This window comes from Xenopus laevis, chromosome 1S (assembly GCF_017654675.1).
Source record: "Xenopus laevis strain J_2021 chromosome 1S, Xenopus_laevis_v10.1, whole genome shotgun sequence".
Classification (NCBI taxonomy): Eukaryota; Metazoa; Chordata; class Amphibia; order Anura; family Pipidae; genus Xenopus; species Xenopus laevis.
Window position 1 is genome coordinate 201,296,145 of NC_054372.1, and position 20,401 is coordinate 201,316,545.

The following is a 20,401-nucleotide window of genomic DNA, read 5'->3' on the forward strand; positions in this document are numbered from 1 at the left end:
ACAAAAAAAACATAATTTTTCAGGAAAGTACACATGCCTAATTTTTCAGGGTTCTGCAACAGTGGCAAAATCGCATCTTTTATGGTCACCGCAGGTGATCAATAAAGTAGACCAAAACTGGGCCCACACTGCAGAATCAGTGTTTTTTGGTTCACTTCACTGTACATTGAATTACCTCTGCCTGACCGTGCACGTGCGCACAAGCACGGTGACTGCTAAACACACCACTACAGAAATATTGCCACCAACAGGACGAACATCCTGGAGGTGACAAGCTCAACTAGTAATTAACAACTATTATTTGCTCACTTGACGGTATCATTCATAAAAATTGTTACAAAGTATCTTATTTGCACCTGTTAGCTGTTCTGAGCTCTCTGCCAAAAGCTAATTAAGTTAGAAACTGGTTTTTTTCTGGCTGTTCAGTGCAGAGAAAAGAGGGACTTTCCAGTACAAAAGAGGGACAGGGGGTTGAGTGGTCAAAAGAGGGACAGTTGGGAGGTATGCAAGTGCCACCTAGCTGTGTGAGCTTTTTCACATTCTGTCTAAATAACAATAATAATTCCGTGTCCGTAAACATCACCTGAGTGATGTTTTTACAGCAGCAATAATATATTCCGTATCCACTACTGTATACGTTGCCCTTGCAGGCATTGTTTGCCCAGTCTTTAACCAAGTGCCACCTAGCTGTGTGAGCTTTTTCACATTCCGTGTCCAGAAACATCACCTGAGTGACGTAGTGTGATTTCTGCCCTTTACAGCACAAAACGCAGCGCTGTGTCAACAATGGATTTTTCCGATACATTTTTGCCCTTGATCCCCCTCTGGCATGCCACTGTCCAGGTCATTGCACCCTTCAAACAACTTTAAAATCATTTTTCTGGCCAGAAATGTCTTTTCTAGCTTTTAAAATTCGCCTTCCCATTGAAGTCTATGGGGTTCGTGAACATTTTTTCCGACGTTCGCTACATCCCTATTGGATAGACCCGAAAAGTCATAAAGTAACACTGCCACAGGTAACACTACATATAATAAGAATCCTTTGGGGTAACACAGGACAACACTGTGTAAAATCCTTTGTTTTGGGGGCTATTGAATTATACCCTATGTATAAACGCCTCTATCCCCCAGGGAAATAACAGAAAAACACTTATTTAATCTGGGTGCAGGTACAAGTGTTGTTAAGGGGTGCAAAGCTGAGGTCATAAGTGCTACTCACCCCATCCAATCAGCTTCTTTAAATATAAATATAGAAAAATGGTTTATATGGGTAATTCCAAAGGTGTTGTGTGTTGCTATTGGCTCCTGTTATTTTTATATTGCCAAAAAGTCACACATCACACTACCCAAATTATTGATCAGTCCCTGCCCCAATGGATCCCTATCAGGCCCAGACTGACAATCTGTGGGTTCTGGTAAATGACAGAGGTGCTGCTGTAAAATGCCATAGACATTCACTGTTTATTGGGCTGGTGGGGCCTGATTGGGCCTCTGTCTACTTGAAATGCCAGGGCCTATTTTGACTCCCAATCCAAACCTGGTTCCTTTTCCATTCCCATCAGTCTCTGTCCCAGTGAGCTTACAATCTAAGGTCCCTATCACATTCCCATCAGTCCCTGCCCCAGTGAGCTTTCAATCTAAGGTCCTTATCACATTCCCATCAGTCCCTGACGCAGTGAGTTTACAATCTAAGGTTCCTATCATATTCCCATCAGTCCCTGCCCCAGTGAGCTTACAATCTAAGGTCCTTATCACATTCCCATCAGTCCCTGCCCCAGTGAGCTCACAATCTAAGGTCCCTTTCATATTCCCATCAGTCCCTGCCACAGTGAGCTTACAATCTAAGGTGCATATCACATTCCCATCAGTTCCTGCCCCAGTGAGCTTACAATCTAAGGTGTATATCACATTCACATCACTCCCTGCCCCAATGAGCTTACAATCTACATTACTTTGTCTGGTAGAGGAAAAGATCTATCTACAAGGATACAAATAGAATTGATTGAAAAGGGAGGTCTGACCTACATCAGTATGTACAATTTAATAAAGAAAGCAAAAGAACACCCCTTATTTATCAATTGTTAGTACTGTGTTTCTATTGAAAAGGTCTTGATAAAATATATTACACAAGGCTGGCAGACTTGGGTTAGTGTTGTGAAGAGCCAATTAACCTTCCTTTATGTGTTTGGGGTGTGGGTGCTTCTGTTTTGCACCTCTGTCCTCTTGTTCCTACTCATTATATCTCATTCCCTCCCCAGTTCCTATGAGATAATCATCAGCAGGGGATGGAACGGGAGCTTGAGTCCTTTCTGCAGCAGTTACAGCAGCACAAGATACAACTGCAGCCATACCCCGAGTCTGTACACGGCACTGCTACTCCCAGCTGAGAATGTTACAGGGAGTAGGAGTCTGACCCTCGGGGATGGGCTGCACTATGGCAGCTTCTACAATGCTCCCCTGAGCCCACATCAGAACTACACGGTGTACCTGAGAGTCACCAGCACATGGAAGCAGGTAGATCTCTACTACACTGAGTTTATTCCAAGAGCTGCATTGGCTGATGTTCTGCTTCATTTTTATTCCCAGCCTTGGTCTCAGTGACTAGGAGCAAGTTCACTGGGTCAGAACCGACACTCGCTGATCACTCAGGCAAAGCTGGGAATGGAAGTGACCATAGAGGGAGCATCAACTGCCCAGCTCTGTACTTCATGAAACAGCTCATTTTGGAACTTTCAGCCCCCCCCAATGAAAAACCAGGGGTCACCAATATATTCACAGCCCTCCCCATAGTCACAGGGTCTATCTCCTCTGGAGACTGGAGACAAGTGACCCCATTACTGCAACACTGACTCGATGGTACATGTAGTCAGAACCAGCAGTACAGAATAGAGAAAGGGACAGATACAATGGCGGTTAAGGTGGCCATACGTGTAAAGCGGGAGATGAGCTGATCAATATTGGCAGAAGATTTGGATATCGCTCGGCTCATCAGTTGGGTTCCTTGTAACATTCTGATTGGGGCCTTGAAGGGACCTGAACATCGGCCATTGTTACTGCTGAATCATCAGATACAGATAGAATTCTATTGTTTTTATATGTTTTTATATGTATTTATTCAGCTCTACACGTGTGTATTGAAATGAATGATCTTTTATGGAAACATTGTAATTGTAACGTGTATGGCACCTTTACACTATAAACCCAGTGAGGATGGAAAAGAGATTTAGAAGGTGATTAGAATTAGATTTGACTGAATTAGACAATATTCTCATTAGGAAATGTTTGTCACCAAATCTACATCTGATCTGAGCTGAGAGGATTGAGGACTGGGGTCTCTCTGATCTCTCTTCATCTTTTTCTTCTTTATAAAGATATAAAACTATGAGTAACCATGGAGTAGTGTCAATAATAATGTCCCAAACGTAAAGATCCCCAATAAACATCAGAGAGAAACATTACACTGTGGGGCACATTTACTATTGGTCGATATCGAGGGTTAATTAACCCTTGATATTCGACCTTCGGAGTTAAATCCTTCAACTTTGAATATCGAAGTCGAAGGATTTAGCGCAATTCATTCAATCAAACGATCGAAGGAAAAACCATTCGATCGAACGATTAAATCCTTCGAATCGAACGATACGAAGGTTTTAATCCATCGATCAAACGATTTTCCTTCGATCAGAAATTGGCAAGAAACCCTATAGGAACCTTCCCCATAGGCTAACATTGGTGCTCGGTAGGTTTTAGGTGGAGAAGTAGGGGGTCGAAGTTTTTTTTAAAGAGCCAGTACTTCGACTATCGAATGGTCGAATAGTCGAACGATTTTTAGTTTGAATCATTCGATTCGTAGTCGAAGTAGCCAATTCGATGGTCGAAGTAGCCAAAAAATACTTTGAAATTCAAAGTATTTTTATTCTAACCCTTCACTCGAGCTAAGTAAATGTGCCCCTGTGTGTCTCTGTTAGGGAATCCACTATTTGGGATTTGGCCAAATCCTTTGTGAAAGATTTGACCGCATACCGAACCGAATCTGAATACTAATTTGCATATGCAAATTAGGGGCGGGGAGGAAAAAGTGTAAACATTTTTTTCACTTCCTTGTGTTGTGATAAAAAGTCACATGATTTCCCTCCCCCATCACTAATTTACATATCCAAATTAGGATTCAGTTCGGCCGCATCTGAATTCTGCTGAAAAAGGACGAATCCTGAGCGAATCCCGAATCAAATCCAGTATTCGGCGCATCCCTAGTCTCTGTGAATCCTCTTGTAACTCGCTCCTCCCTGGAGTAAGGGGCAGCAATTAGAATTACAACTCCACTTCTGTTGGGCTTTAAAGGGCAACTGAACTTCCATTAGATAATTTGTTGATTTAAAATGATTTGGGAAATATCAGTTTTTATCAGCGTGTGTGAAATGGAGAAAAACGGAGATCATAATGTTCTCTATGAATTGATGTTTCCTTGTTCTTTGACAGGTGAATAAATCCTCCTGCACCAGATTTGATCCCTTCCTCAGTAAGTTGCTCCTCTACATTCTCCCAGTCTACTCACAGGCCTAAATATTCATATGGAAAAACAATACAAATCTTAAAAAATAAGACCTATAATGTGCTGAGTTGCAGTTCAGCAACAGTCTTTAATATGCAGCAACAGAGATGAATATCCACAGTGGACAATTTTATAAAATAGATTATGCGGGAGGATATTATTAGGCTAATATTAGAGACTTCTTCGGAAGCAGTGTAAAAGCTTCAGGAGAAAGAAAGAGGCTGATGTTCTTCTATTAGGAAAGATGTGAGAAAGGTTTCTGATTTTATTCCTAAGCAGAAGAACATCAGCCTCTTTCTTTCTCCTGACAACTTCCTTTACTACTTGGTGGTCAGACTGGTGGGAAACTGACCAGCAGGTGGCGCTGTTGTAACAAAATTCATTCATATTAACAGCACATGTATCCCTTAATATCTTGGAATAAAAACAAAATAAATAATGAATGTAAATGACAAAAGTGCTTAGAATACCCCCCTCGTCAGTTTTACATTCACTTATTTTAAAGGTTTACTTACCCTTTAATGCTTACAATTACACACTTTAAGGCTATAAGTTGTTTAATAGCAGTAAGGATATTACAATTTATAGTTAATATTATAAAAGTTATATTAGTGCATGAGACATACACTGTACATTAAAATCATCACAATATAAAATAAAAGAGAAAAACATAGAAAACCTGTACTTATACCTACAGTATACTAAATATAGACTTTCCTGGTTCTGGGGGCAAGGGGAAACCAATGGGATGAACTCTGAACAAAAACTGGTCCTCCAAAACAAATTTAGTTTTTGGGCAGAAGAGCTGACTATCTATGTCCAAAACAAGGTAAGTAGTGGGAGCACTCACCGATCACTGGCTCAGCTTGTGCTGCACATCCGACCGAGGTCCCATCGGTGAAAGTATAATATCCAATTCATGCGTAGATGGAGCACCAAGATGGCCAAAAATCGATTAAAAACTTAGATTTTTATTTCATCATATTAAAACAATCGACAAACAGCATGCCCTTGTAATCCCCTGGGTCATGTGCTCAACGCGTTTCGTGACAGCTCGTCACTTCCTCAGGAGCTAACCCCTGCACACACCCACACCAATTTATAAAGGGAACGTGAACTCCACAGCACACCTGGGTGAAAAAATCAACCAACCCAGGTAGGTGTTGTATGTTTATAACACCCTCCCACAATTGACAACAGGTAATCCATAGCCCAACAATGTCTATACAAAATCAATACCTAAAACATATATACAATTAAAAACATAACTGATAAAGAAACAAAAAAAGGAAAAAAGAAGAATAAAGCTCACTGAACATGTAAAGATACTATGTTATTACTATTATCTGATCACTCAGAAACTGCCACAAAAATTGTAACATTAATGAAACAAAAACTCCCTAAACATCAAATGTAGCAAAATGCGGGAGTACTTATATATAGAAACCACAGGGATAATCTACATTAAATTCATCAATTAGAAAAGGAATAATTAAATTGGAATGATTTAATAGAACATGAGTACATATATAATTTACTATAATTTAATTAATTTAATTTAATTTAATTTAATTTAATAAAAACAAGATAATTCCCATTCCCTATTCATTCCCCCAAGGGTCTCCGAAGTCTTTAACTGATAAATCCAATATGCTTCCTTGCACAATAGTTTCCTATCTAGATCCCCTCCTCTTACTCCCAGTTTAATGTTATCTATAACCTGAAAGGATATCCCGATCTTCCCATCATGTTTCTCCAAAATATGCTTCGCTACTGCTGATCTATAATCCCCTCTATTAACCGCTGATAGGTGTTCTAGGAATCGTGTGCCCACTTTTCTTATAGTTTTGCCTACGTATTGGGCACCACACTTGCAATTTATCAAATAGATCACTCCCGTCGACAAGCAATTAAAATATCTTCCAATAGTATACCTCCTACCCGTGTACGTAGCTGAAAATTCCTTAGACACCTGTATAAACGAACATGCCTTACACCTGGTCCTGCCACAGCCATAGTTACCCTTGTACCTCAGCCAAACGCTGTTGTCCACCGTCTCCTTGGAGCTATATAAGCTCTTCGAAACCCAGGACGCTATGTTTCTGCTTTTCTTATATACAAACGATGGACGGGCATCCAAGACTTTTGCCAGCACCTGATCTTGCATGAGAATCCCCCAGTGTTTCTTGATACTCCTTGTTACTGCTCCTGTTCCCTTACCAAAAGTAGTACAGTATCTCAGGGGTCTATTCTGTAATCCCCTATCTTTCCCTCTATGGTTACTCCCTTGTAGCAATATTTTTCTATCCATCGACACCGCCTTCTCATAGGCTGACCTAATGTCCTCATTATCATATCCTCTCTCAAGGAACCGATCCCAAAGTTGCATAGACTGACTATTAAAGGTTTCCCATGTAGAGCATATCCTTCTAAGGCGTATGAACTGTCCCACCGGTATACCCCTCAAGCAATTGGAGGGGTGGGCACTACTTGAATGTAACAAAGTGTTCCGTGTGATAGGCTTTCTATAGAGATCAGTGACGATCTTACCCTCCTTTACATAAAACATCACGTCAAGGAAAGGAATCTGAGTTTCGTGTGTATCCATAGTAAATGTCAATCCCTGTACCTTCTCATTACAATATCCAACAAACTTATTTAAGGAATCTACATCCCCATCCCATATGCCAATGCAATCATCAATGTAGCGAAAAAACCGGATTAATTGTCCTTTAAAGGGGTTCTCAGGGACGAAAATATGGAGTAGTTCAAACCACCCCATAAAAAGGTTGGCATATGTGGGGGCGAACGACGCCCCCATCGCCGCCCCGCATTTCTGTAAATAGAAACGTCCATCAAAAAGAAAATAGTTTGTCCTAAGAAGAAAATTGATAGAATCTAATAAAAATTCTGACTGTTCTCTTGGAAAAACCCGTTCTCTCTGTAGCCAAAAACTTATAGCCTCAATCCCCAACTGATGGTTGATGGAAGAATAGAGGGCCACAACGTCCATGGAAAACCATCTATATCCCGGACGCCAAACCGTACCTTGTATCTTATCGATACACATCGTGGTATCCCTTAGATAGGTTGGAAGTTGTTCAACCAAAGGTCGTAATAATCCATCAACATAAGTTGACAAATTAGAACCTAGGGAACCAATACCTGCCACAATGGGCCGGCCCTTAACCTCCGTCAAGGACTTGTGTACCTTGGGTAGTACATGAAAGACGGGAATAATAGGGGACTTGCACCCAAGGCCTTCCCATTCTCTTTTAGACAGTACCCCATTATCATACCCTTCAAGTAGAATCGAATCCAATTGGTTCATGAACTTTTTTGTGGGGTCTGATTGTATACGTGAATATGTATCGGTGTCATTAAGCTGACGTAAAATCTCATTCTCATATGTTCCCACATCCAGAACCACAACAGACCCCCCCTTATCTGCCTGCTTGATAACAATGCTTTTATCTTTACTCAATCCCCGTAGTGCTTTAAATTCTCTTATTGTCAAATTCTTACATCTTGTGCCCTTAACGGTACCTACCATCTTTTCAATGTCCGATTGGACCAATTTCTGAAATATAGATATTTGTGGGCTCTTAGAATTAACTGGATAGAAGTCTGACTTTCTCGTCATCCCTGAATGTCTCACTGCCAAATCTGCATCGTCAATGTTTTCATTCAATAAATCATTTAGGACATTTAATGTGCATAAATCACCAAAATCATGAATATCACCCCCCTGTCCCATTCCATAGTCCCCATCCTGTAAAGAAATCATCGATTCAGTTAAAACTGAAGGTGTCAGCGTATCAGCCCCTGACAGAGTCACATCATCATTGTCCTCCCTGGCGGTATCCTCTTGGGCAAAATGTCTTTTCAGGGTAAGGTTCCGTATAAACCTATTCAAGTCCAGTATCAAAGAAAAATCATCGCAATTTAGATCGGGGATAAAGTTAAGCCCCTTAGATAGTACTGACAGTTCATCCGAAGTCAAAGTCTTAGATGACAGATTAATTATATTATCAAAAATAGGCTTACCCCTCTCATCCAATGGAGCCGATGTTATCTGCCCGTCGGTCCCAAACGAGACCCCGTCGGGTAGCCCACTCACCGCTGCTTGGTGCGTGCTCCTTTCCCCGAGTACCATTGTTGGGGGTATGGATCTGTATCTCCGTCCGCCCCTCCGCCTCCTCCTCTGCCCCTTCCAAAGCTGCGGGTCTTCATAGGATCCATCCTCGGAGTCGACTGATACCTTGGATTGTATAACTGCGGCCTCGCCATCCGGTCGTTGTCCATGGCCTCCGGGTCCGACCTTAAAAAAGGAGAAGAAGGAGAAAGGGAAGGTGTACGGATGCCCCGCATCTCGCTTTCGTGTCCCACGAACTGCACCACTCGGTCCCTCTTAAGTATTGAGCGAGGTCCTGAGCCGGAGAGCACAGAATTCTGTCCCCCTCCCCCATGTGGGGAGCGCATGGGCACACTATTGGATCTCCAAACATACACCTGTCCACTATCGTAGTCACGTTTATCTCGTTGAAATTTGTCCCTCTTGTTAGTCTTAACCATATACTCAAATTGTTGCATCTGTCTATTCAGTGTATCCAATAAACTTTTGTCAAAACCTGCGCATTTCTTTGATTGTAACAATACTTGGCTCTCAGTTACTTCTTTCTGCACCTTCACCAGCTGTTGTTTATTAAATGAAATAATGAGATCCATTAATTTGTTAGAACAGTCTGTAAGTGCAGCATTCCAGGCCGTAATGAATTCAGCCGGCACCTCTGAAAAGGTAGGATATTTCTTAATCCTTAAACCGCGGGGTATCCGCTCACATTTAATATAATTCTCAAGTGAGCTAATATCCCACCATAGGCGTATTTCTCGTTTCATTTCCCGTTCCAAGGTACGGAACACATGAATGGGATCAGGTAACATTCCCTCGTCCATTAACCCCTCATTGGTTGTAGTCTCCGAAAATACAATCTCTGCTTGGCGTAGCCTGTGTTGATCCGCCATATTAGCAACAAAGCAATAAATAAGGGCATGCAATATCTGTAGTAAAAATCCGTTGGTTATAAACAAACAATGTGTCGGGTGCTACACCACAATGGGATCCAATATAGACAATGTCCAAAACAAGGTAAGTAGTGGGAGCACTCACCGATCACTGGCTCAGCTTGTGCTGCACATCCGACCGAGGTCCCATCGGTGAAAGTATAATATCCAATTCATGCGTAGATGGAGCACCAAGATGGCCAAAAATCGATTAAAAACTTAGATTTTTATTTCATCATATTAAAACAATCGACAAACAGCATGCCCTTGTAATCCCCTGGGTCATGTGCTCAACGCGTTTCGTGACAGCTCGTCACTTCCTCAGGAGCTAACCCCTGCACACACCCACACCAATTTATAAAGGGAACGTGAACTCCACAGCACACCTGGGTGAAAAAATCAACCAACCCAGGTAGGTGTTGTATGTTTATAACACCCTCCCACAATTGACAACAGGTAATCCATAGCCCAACAATGTCTATACAAAATCAATACCTAAAACATATATACAATTAAAAACATAACTGATAAAGAAACAAAAAAAGGAAAAAAGAAGAATAAAGCTCACTGAACATGTAAAGATACTATGTTATTACTATTATCTGATCACTCAGAAACTGCCACAAAAATTGTAACATTAATGAAACAAAAACTCCCTAAACATCAAATGTAGCAAAATGCGGGAGTACTTATATATAGAAACCACAGGGATAATCTACATTAAATTCATCAATTAGAAAAGGAATAATTAAATTGGAATGATTTAATAGAACATGAGTACATATATAATTTACTATAATTTAATTAATTTAATTTAATTTAATTTAATTTAATAAAAACAAGATAATTCCCATTCCCTATTCATTCCCCCAAGGGTCTCCGAAGTCTTTAACTGATAAATCCAATATGCTTCCTTGCACAATAGTTTCCTATCTAGATCCCCTCCTCTTACTCCCAGTTTAATGTTATCTATAACCTGAAAGGATATCCCGATCTTCCCATCATGTTTCTCCAAAATATGCTTCGCTACTGCTGATCTATAATCCCCTCTATTAACCGCTGATAGGTGTTCTAGGAATCGTGTGCCCACTTTTCTTATAGTTTTGCCTACGTATTGGGCACCACACTTGCAATTTATCAAATAGATCACTCCCGTCGACAAGCAATTAAAATATCTTCCAATAGTATACCTCCTACCCGTGTACGTAGCTGAAAATTCCTTAGACACCTGTATAAACGAACATGCCTTACACCTGGTCCTGCCACAGCCATAGTTACCCTTGTACCTCAGCCAAACGCTGTTGTCCACCGTCTCCTTGGAGCTATATAAGCTCTTCGAAACCCAGGACTATCTATTACAGATAAAGGGCATCAAGTAACTGGATAGGTAGTGGCAGAGCAGTTTGAGTGTTTTTATAACCTCTTGTGAGTATGATCAGGAGTAATAATATAATGACGATATATGGAACATAGAGAGAAATTATATAATATATATTGACCGGTCATCGTTTTTGGTACTAGTTCCCTACAGACCAATATCTGTGTGACCTGCCCCACTGCCCACATATTCCTGACACCCCCAGTATCAAACCCAGTCATGTTTGGACTCCTTTGGAAGCTAATATTGTACTGAACCCATGAGCAGTTTGTAATACAGTCGGTACAACAGGTATGGGGGTCTGGGATGATAAAAGTGTTGAGTTCCGTTATATTATGACATCACCTATAAAGGGTCTTGCAGTGAACTATGTCCCCCCTCCATGGGCTTCATTAGCTGAGCTTAGAGCAGGGCATGAAAGGCTGAGACCCCTTTATACACGGCTGATTCCAGACCTTAGTGAACACATTCCTTCACCAGCACAATTTATTTATTTACATGACCTGTATCATGACGGCCTCTGTCTTTGTCTTTAGTCGCAGGAAACCAGCCCCTCCCACCTACACTGATTGGAGGACTTGCAGGGGGCGGGGCCCTACTGCTGCTCCTGGTGGTCCTGCTGGCCTTCTGCAAGCTGGGATTGGTCAGGTTGGTAGAGTTTTGTTCTAACAGTGAATAATAATAATATCACAGATGATGATTGAAGAGATAATTAGTAACAAACAAGGAGAGAACTGTGTGTTGCCCCCAGGTACCCTATGTGCTCTGAGCAACAAACTCTACCACCTTCCTCAGGACCCCAATAATGTTTCTGCTATCAGACAAGGTCAGAATTAGGGGGATCAGCCAGTTCTGTTGCTGAGTGACCTGCCCCAGGGATAGAGGGAAGTGACAGGTACTGGGGGGAGGTAAGAACAGTTTATTATAGTATTGTGTAACTATTGTTATAGCACCCCCAAAACAGGGTGAACATAGCACTTGAGTAGGGTCTTTACTGTCAGTACTGGGGACCCCTCCTGTATATAAAGGCAAAGCAAGGGAGGGGCAGTCTGTAGGGCCACTGTATTGGGCAGCCTTGGTGCTGCTATGGAGGTACCAAAGTATAAATACCCAGGTAATTCTGTTATTCAGATCCGTAGAACTGGCGATATACTGAGTAAGACTTGGGGTGTTGTACCTGGTGTGAGGATTTTGGATCACCTGTGTGAGATGAAACCACACCATGAATAGACTCACTGACCAATGATTGTGTCCCTGACAGATTTTATCAATAAATACTTTCCCACTAATCAATATTCCTGTGGGGGGGGTCAATAACAATGAATGTAACCTGAGAGTTCCTCTCATTTCTGGTTCTGTAGTTGGGGGCACCCCAATAACCCACTCATGTCAGGCTCAATGTCTTCTCTTGCAAACTCAGTGCCTATAGGGGGCAGCACCTGCTCTAATGTCTAATGTCTGTCCCCAAAAGCAACTCAGTCATTGGATTAGAACCTATATAATATATGTATACTGTATAATACTGTATAATACTATATAATACTATATAATACTATATAATACTATATAATATATGTATACTGTATAATACTGTATAATACTATATAATACTATATAATACTATATAATATATGTATACTGTATAATACTGTATAATACTATATAATACTGTATAATACTATATAATATATGTATACTGTATAATACTGTATAATACTATATAATACTGTATAATACTATATAATATATGTATACTGTATAATACTATATAATACTATATAATACTGTATAATACTATATAATACTGTATAATACTATATAATATATGTATACTGTATAATACTGTATAATACTATATAATACTGTATAATACTATATAATATATGTATACTGTATAATACTATATAATACTATATAATACTGTATAATACTATATAATACTGTATAATACTATATAATATATGTATACTGTATAATACTGTATAATACTATATAATACTGTATAATACTGTATAATACTATATAATATATGTATACTGTATAATACTGTATAATACTATATAATACTATATAATACTGTATAATACTGTACCTCCAATGTGACACCCACCCAGACAATGCAGAAGAAGAGCAGTACATGGACCTTCACTATAAATATCCCCAGATGATGTTCTAGTCCCTACACTGCCCCCTGTGGTAGGTGTACCTGTAAAATGGTATTAACCCTTAGATAAACAGGCGGCTGGCACTTTTATTAGCAGTTAAATTGTACTTATAATTCAGCCATTACTCCCTGTATATGAGTATCCTGTACCTTCTCTAGTTCTGTTGGGGCCCCTTGGGCCATATCTTGTTATTTAAATAAGAACTGTCTGTCAATTTGATACTCTCAGCCCCTTCTCCCAAGAGCTTACACTGGGTCTTCCCTTTATATTTATACTAATTATGTATGTCATTGATAATTCAGATCTGCAATGTGTCAGTCTTCTTTTGGCCTGTCCAATTGGATCCCAATGGGCAACAGAAATGCTCATGGTGAGTGAGTTCAAACAGCACCTACATCTGCTATAAGTATCCATACTGTATCCTACTAATAGCCATACTCTTTACCCATACCCTTATCTAGTTGTGCCCATATCCTCATCTAATTGTACCCATAACCTCGTCTAATTGTACCCATACTCTCATCTAGTTGTACCCATATCCTCATCTAATTGTGCCCATACTCTCATCTAGTTGTACCCATACTCTCATCTAGTTGTGCCCATACTCTCATCTAGTTGTATCCATACTCTCATCTAGTTATACCAATACTCTCATCTAGTTGTGCCCATACTCTCATCTAATTGTACCCATACCCTCATCTAGTTGTACCCATACTCTCATCTAGTTGTACCCATACCCTCATCTAGTTGTACCCATACCCTCATCTAGTTGTACCCATACTCTCATCTAGTTGTGCCCATACTCTCATCTAGTTGTGCCCATACTCTCATCTAGTTGTACCCATACTCTCATCTAGTTGTGCCCATACTCTCATCTAGTTGTATCCATACTCTCATCTAGTTATACCAATACTCTCATCTAGTTGTACCCATACTCTCATCTAGTTGTACCCATACTCTCATCTAGTTGTGCCCATACTCTCATCTAGTTGTATCCATACTCTCATCTAGTTATACCAATACTCTCATCTAGTTGTGCCCATACTCTCATCTAATTGTACCCATACTCTCATCTAGTTGTACCCATACTCTCATCTAGTTGTACCCATACTCTCATCTAGTTGTGCCCATACTCTCATCTAGTTGTACCCATACCCTCATCTAATTGTACCCATACTCTCATCTAGTTGTGCCCATACTCTCATCTAGTTGTACCCATACTCTCATCTAGTTGTATCCATACTCTCATCTAGTTGTATCCATACTCTCATCTAGTTATACCAATACTCTCATCTAGTTGTGCCCATACTCTCATCTAATTGTACCCATACCCTCATCTAGTTGTACCCATACTCTCATCTAGTTGTACCCATACCCTCATCTAGTTGTACCCATACCCTCATCTAGTTGTACCCATACTCTCATCTAGTTGTGCCCATACTCTCATCTAGTTGTGCCCATACTCTCATCTAGTTGTACCCATACTCTCATCTAGTTGTGCCCATACTCTCATCTAGTTGTATCCATACTCTCATCTAGTTATACCAATACTCTCATCTAGTTGTGCCCATACTCTCATCTAGTTGTATCCATACTCTCATCTAGTTGTGCCCATACTCTCATCTAGTTGTATCCATACTCTCATCTAGTTGTGCCCATACTCTCATCTAGTTGTATCCATACTCTCATCTAGTTATACCAATACTCTCATCTAGTTGTACCCATACTCTCATCTAGTTGTGCCCATACCCTCATCTAGTTGTACTCATATCCTCATCTACTTGTACCCATATCCTCATCTAATTGTGCCCATACTCTCATCTAGTTGTACCCATACCCTCATCTAATTGTACCCATACCCTCATCTAGTTGTATCTATACTCTCATCTAGTTGTGCCCATACTCTCATCTAGTTGTACCCATACTCTCATCTAGTTATACCAATACCCTCATCTAGTTGTACCCATACCCTCATCTAATTGTACCCATACCCTCATCTAGTTGTATCCATACTCTCATCTAGTTGTACCCATATCCTCATCTAATTGTACCCATACTCTCATCTAGTTGTACCCATATCCTCATCTAATTGTACCCATACTCTCATCTAGTTGTGCCCATACCCTCATCTAGTTGTGCCCATACCCTCATCTAGTTGTGCCCATATCCTCATCTAGTTGTGCCCATATCCTCATCTAGTTGTGCCCATACCCTCATCTAGTTGTATCCATACTCTCATCCAGTTGTGCCCATACTCTCATCTAGTTGTATCCATACTCTCATCTAGTTGTGCCCATACCCTCATCTAGTTGTGCCCATACCCTCATCTAGTTGTACCCATATCCTCATCTAGTTGTGCCCATATCCTCATCTAGTTGTGCCCATATCCTCATCTAGTTGTGCCCATACTCTCATCTAGTTGTACACATACTATAACCTGCTAATACTCATACTCTCTTAACTAACCCTAACCTGCTAGTACCCATACTCCCATCTGTTTGTACACATAATCTCATCTGCTAGTATGTATACTGTTATGTGTTTGTAGCTATACTGTAACCTGCTAGTACCAGTACTCCCATCTATCTTTGTTGCTGTATAAACCCTTCCAGAGACTAATTAAATAAAGGGTGAGTAAAACTGTCACATCTTACAGCTGTGATCCATTTCTTCTCCTCCATGGAAACTTATTTGTGGAGTTCTTGCCTGTGTCTCTGATCTGTACAGGTAAGAAGAAGAGAGACATTCCAGTCGATGATCTACTTGAGGTTGTAAAAAGGTTTCGGAATGAGGAGCTGTTGGTCAATAAAGAGGGTGATGAGGAGAATTCCAACATGTTACCTGTGGGGCGTCCCAAGGAATACAAGGTGTGTAGGACAAGCTTTTCCTAGGTGTTTCCCTAAAGTTACTCTTCATACTGACCTTATATAAAAAGGGAATTGTGACTTGGTATAAAGGGGTCAAATGAGCAGATCTCTTCCCTAGGGCCCAGAGATCACATCTCAACGCTGATACGGTCCTCCATCCAACGGGAATTCTAATCCTACCCAATCAACATCCGCCCGATTTCTGGCCAGATATTGATCGTGGAAGCCCATCTGGGACCCCATACACTGGGCTGACTTTGTCTATAGGCAGCTTCTCTCAGCCTGTATATGGTCTCCTTAAGTGTTGTCTGGGATTTGTACTCTCAGCTAGGGATGTAGCGAACTGTTCGCCGGCGAACTAGTTCGTGCGAACTTCGACTGTTCGCGTCCGCCGCAAGTTCGCGAACGTCGCGCGACGTTCGCCAATAGGCGTTCGCGTCAAAATCGTTCGACCATTCGACCATTCGATCGCTAAAATCAAACGATTTTCGTTCGATTCGAACGAAAATCGTTCAATCGAACGATTAAAATCATTCGATCGTTCGAATCGAACGATTTTCGGATGTTCGAAGTTCGCGAACAGTTCGCGAACTGTTCGCATTTTTTGCTGGTGTTCGCGAACGGCGTTCGCGAACACATACTCGGCGGTTCGCTACATCCCTACTCTCAGCTTTATTTGTGATATTTGCCTACATTTCCAGGAACTGCCCTCGGGCCCCTTGTACCCCTGTGCCGCTGCCTCATCTGAGCAGAACAAAACTAAGGACCGATACAAAAATGTTATCCCTTGTAAGTACAACTATGTGTAATGTGAAATAGTAGGGTAATTATCATAGATCTGTAACTCTGTGGTACCCAGAATGCTCAGCAGCTCTCACGCTCTGTGTTTGCTCCTCAGATGATAACTGCCGTGTGATTCTGCGCTCAAACCCCTCAGGGTCGGATTATATCAATGCCTCGTACATAGATGTGAGTACAGTGATCCCTTGATACACAACCTCAGTACTGACCCCTCGCTCTACTCATAGTAACAACACTCTGCTCAGTAGGGATGTAGCGAACGTCGGAAAAAAAGTTCGCGAACATATTCGCGAACTTGCGCAAAAACGCGAGCGGTTCGCGAACGGTTCGCGAACCCCATAGACTTCAATGGGAAGGCGAACTTTAACATCTAGAAAAGACATTTCTGGCCAGAAAAATGATTTTAAAGTTGTTTAAAGGGTGCAACGACCTGGACAGTGGCATGCCAGAGGGGGATCAAGGGCAAAAATGTATCTGAAAAATCTGCCTGTGTGTGCTTGGAAGAGCTAGTGTAGGGGGAGAGCTGTTAGTGATTTCAGGGACAGATGATAGTAAGTTTGCTGGCTAGTAATCTGCTTGATACTGCTCTGTATTGGAGGGACAGAAGTCTGCAGGGATTTGAGGGACATTTTAGCTTAGGTAGCTTTGCTGGCTAGTAATCTACTGTTCTCTTTAAACAACTGCCATACGTTGACCTTGTAGGCATTGTTTGCCCAGTTTTTTTGGCCGCAGCCACTGAAGCACAGAGGCCAGAAAAAATATGCCATATAAATGCTGAAAATAGTCATTTTTTTGGTCGCAGCCACTGAAGCACAGTTGCCAGAAAAATTATGCCATATAAATGCTGAAAATATGCATTTTTTTGGTTGCAGCCACTGAAGCACAGAGGCCAGAAAAATTATGCCATATAAATGCTGAAAATATAAATTTTTTTGGTTGCAGCCACTGAAGCACAGAGGCCAGAAAAATTATGCCATATAAATGCTGAAAATATGCATTTTTTTGGTTGCAGCCACTGAAGCACAGAGGCCAGAAAAATTATGCCATATAAATGCAGAAAATATGCATTTTTTTGGACGCAGCCACTGAAGCACAGTTGCCAGAAAAAATATGCCATATAAATGCTGAAAATAGTCATTTTTTGCCATACGTTGACCTTGTAGACATTATTTGCCCAGTTTTTTTGGTTGCAGCCACTGAAGCACAGAGGCCAGAAAAAATTAAACCAGTAGGGTTTGCACCCTAGTTTGTAACGGTGGCGGAGGGAGGAGGACGCTAAAGGACAGCTGTATGTGGAGTCATGAGGCGTGCAGAGAAGGACAGCTGCATGGGGAGTCAGAAACTCAGAACAAGTCTTCCGGCGTGCAGTAACCCTCCGAGATCCACCCCTCATTCATTTTAATAAAGGTCAGGTAATCCACACTTTTGTGACCTAGGCGAGTTCTCTTCTCAGTTACAATCCCTCCTGCTGCACTGAAGGTCCTTTCTGAGAGGACACTTGAGGCGGGGCAAGACAAGAGGTTCATGGCAAATTGTGACAGCTCTGGCCACAGATCAAGCCTGTGCACCCAGTAGTCCAGGGGTTCATCGCTCCTCAGAGTGTCGATATCTGCAGTTAATGCCAGGTAGTCCGCTACCTGCCGGTCGAGGCGTTCTTTGAGGGTGGATCCAGAAGGGTTGTGGCGCTGCCTTGGACAGAAAAACATTTGCATGTCTGACGTTACAGACTGGCCAAAGGGCTTTGTCCTTGCAGGTGCGCTCGTGGCAGGATTACTGGCACCTCTGCCCCTGGAATGTTGATGAGTTCCTGAAGTGACATCACCCTTAAAAGCATTGTACAACATGTTTTGCAGGCTGGTTTGTAAATGCCGCATCTTTTCGGACTTGTGGTATGTTGGTAACATTTCTGCCACTTTATGCTTGTACCGAGGGTCTAGTAGCGTTGCGACCCAGTACAGGTCCTTCTCCTTAAGCCTCTTGATACGGGGGTCCTTCAACAGGCATGACAGCATGAAAGACCCCATTCTCACAAGGTTGGATGCAGAGCTATCCATCTCCGCTTCCTCATTATCAAGGACTGCATCATCCACGGTCTCCTCCCCCCAGCCACGTACAAGACCAGGGGTCCCCAAAAGGTCACCACTAGCCCCCTGGGAAGCCTGCTCCTGTTGGTCCTCCTCCTCCTCCTCCACAAAGCCACCTTCCTCCTCTGACTCCACTTCTGGCACCTCTCCCTGCGTTGCAGCAGGTGCCTGGGTTTGTTCTGGTGATTCCGACCAGAAATCGTGCGCTTCCAGCTCCTCGTCACGCTGGTCTACAGCCTCATCTGTCACTCGTCGCACGGCACGCTCCAGGAATAAAGCGAAGGGTATTAGGTCGCTGATGGTGCCTTCGGTGCGACTGACCATATTTGTCACCTCTTCAAAAGGTCGCATGAGCCTGCAGGCATCGCGCATAAGCACCCAGTAACGGGGGAAAAAAATCCCCAGCTCTGCAGATCCAGTCCTACCACCCAGTTCAAAAAGGTACTCGTTGACGGCCCTTTGTTGTTGCAGCAGACGTTCCAACATAAGGAGCGTTGAATTCCAGCGAGTCTGGCTGTCAGAAATCAAACGCCTGACTGGCATGTTGTAGCGCTGCTGAATGTCAGCAAGGCGTGCCATGGCTGTGTAGGAACGTCTGAAATGGGCCGACACCTTTCTGGACTGGGTGAGAACGTCCTGGAATCCTGGGTACTTGGAGACAAAACGTTGGACTATTAAATTTAACACATGTGCCATGCAGGGCACATGTGTTAAATTGCCTAGTCTCAACGCTGCCAACAGATTGCTTCCATTGTCACACACCACTTTTCCGATCTGCAGTTGGTGTGGGGTCAGCCACCGATCGGCCTGTGACTGCAGAGATGACAGGAGTACAGATCCGGTATGGTTTTTGCTTTCCAGGCACGTCATCCCCAAGACAGCGTGACAACGGCGTACCTGGCACGTCGAATAGCCTAGGGGGAGCTGGGGGTGCACAGGTGTGGAGGAGGAGAAGGAGGACCCAGCAGCAGAGTAAGAAGAAGAAGAAGACGAGGTAGAGAGCGATGGAGGAGTAGAGGTGGTGGCAGAACCGCGTGCAATCCGTGGCGGTGACACCAACTCCACTGTTGTTGTTGAGCTACCCATTCCCTGCTTCCCAGCCATTACCAAGTTCACCCAGTGGGCAGTGTAGGTGACATACCTGCCCTGACCATGCTTGGAGGACCATGCGTCAGTAGTCATATGGACCTTTGGCCCAACACTAAGTGACAGAGATGCGGTAACTTGGCTCTGCACATGTTGGTACAGGTGTGGTATTCCCTTTTTAGAAAAAAAATTGCGGCTGGGTACCTTCCACTGCGGTGTCCCAATTGCTACAAATTTGCGGAAGGCCTCAGAGTCCACCAGCTGGTATGGTAAAAGCTGGCGGGCTAAGAGTGCAGACAAGCCAGCTGTCAGACGCCGGGCAAGGGGGTGACAGTCAGACATTGGCTTCTTACGCTCAAACATGGCCTTCACAGAAACTTGGCTGGTGGCAGATGACTGGGAAT

General features: G+C 42.3%; 1 protein-coding gene across 1 annotated transcript in view; it reads left to right on the forward strand.

Moving 5' to 3' along the window:
* LOC121399247 (receptor-type tyrosine-protein phosphatase F-like) overlaps window positions 1-20,401 on the forward strand; it is a 51,178-nt gene that overhangs the window by 13,315 nt on the left and 17,462 nt on the right. Inside the window, exons 4-10 of the mRNA XM_041579294.1 lie at window positions 2,259-2,514; window positions 4,480-4,519; window positions 11,531-11,642; window positions 13,462-13,529; window positions 15,887-16,026; window positions 16,728-16,815; window positions 16,925-16,995. Coding sequence (XP_041435228.1) covers window positions 2,259-2,514; window positions 4,480-4,519; window positions 11,531-11,642; window positions 13,462-13,529; window positions 15,887-16,026; window positions 16,728-16,815; window positions 16,925-16,995 — 775 coding nt within the window. The remainder of the gene's footprint in view (window positions 1-2,258; window positions 2,515-4,479; window positions 4,520-11,530; window positions 11,643-13,461; window positions 13,530-15,886; window positions 16,027-16,727; window positions 16,816-16,924; window positions 16,996-20,401) is intronic.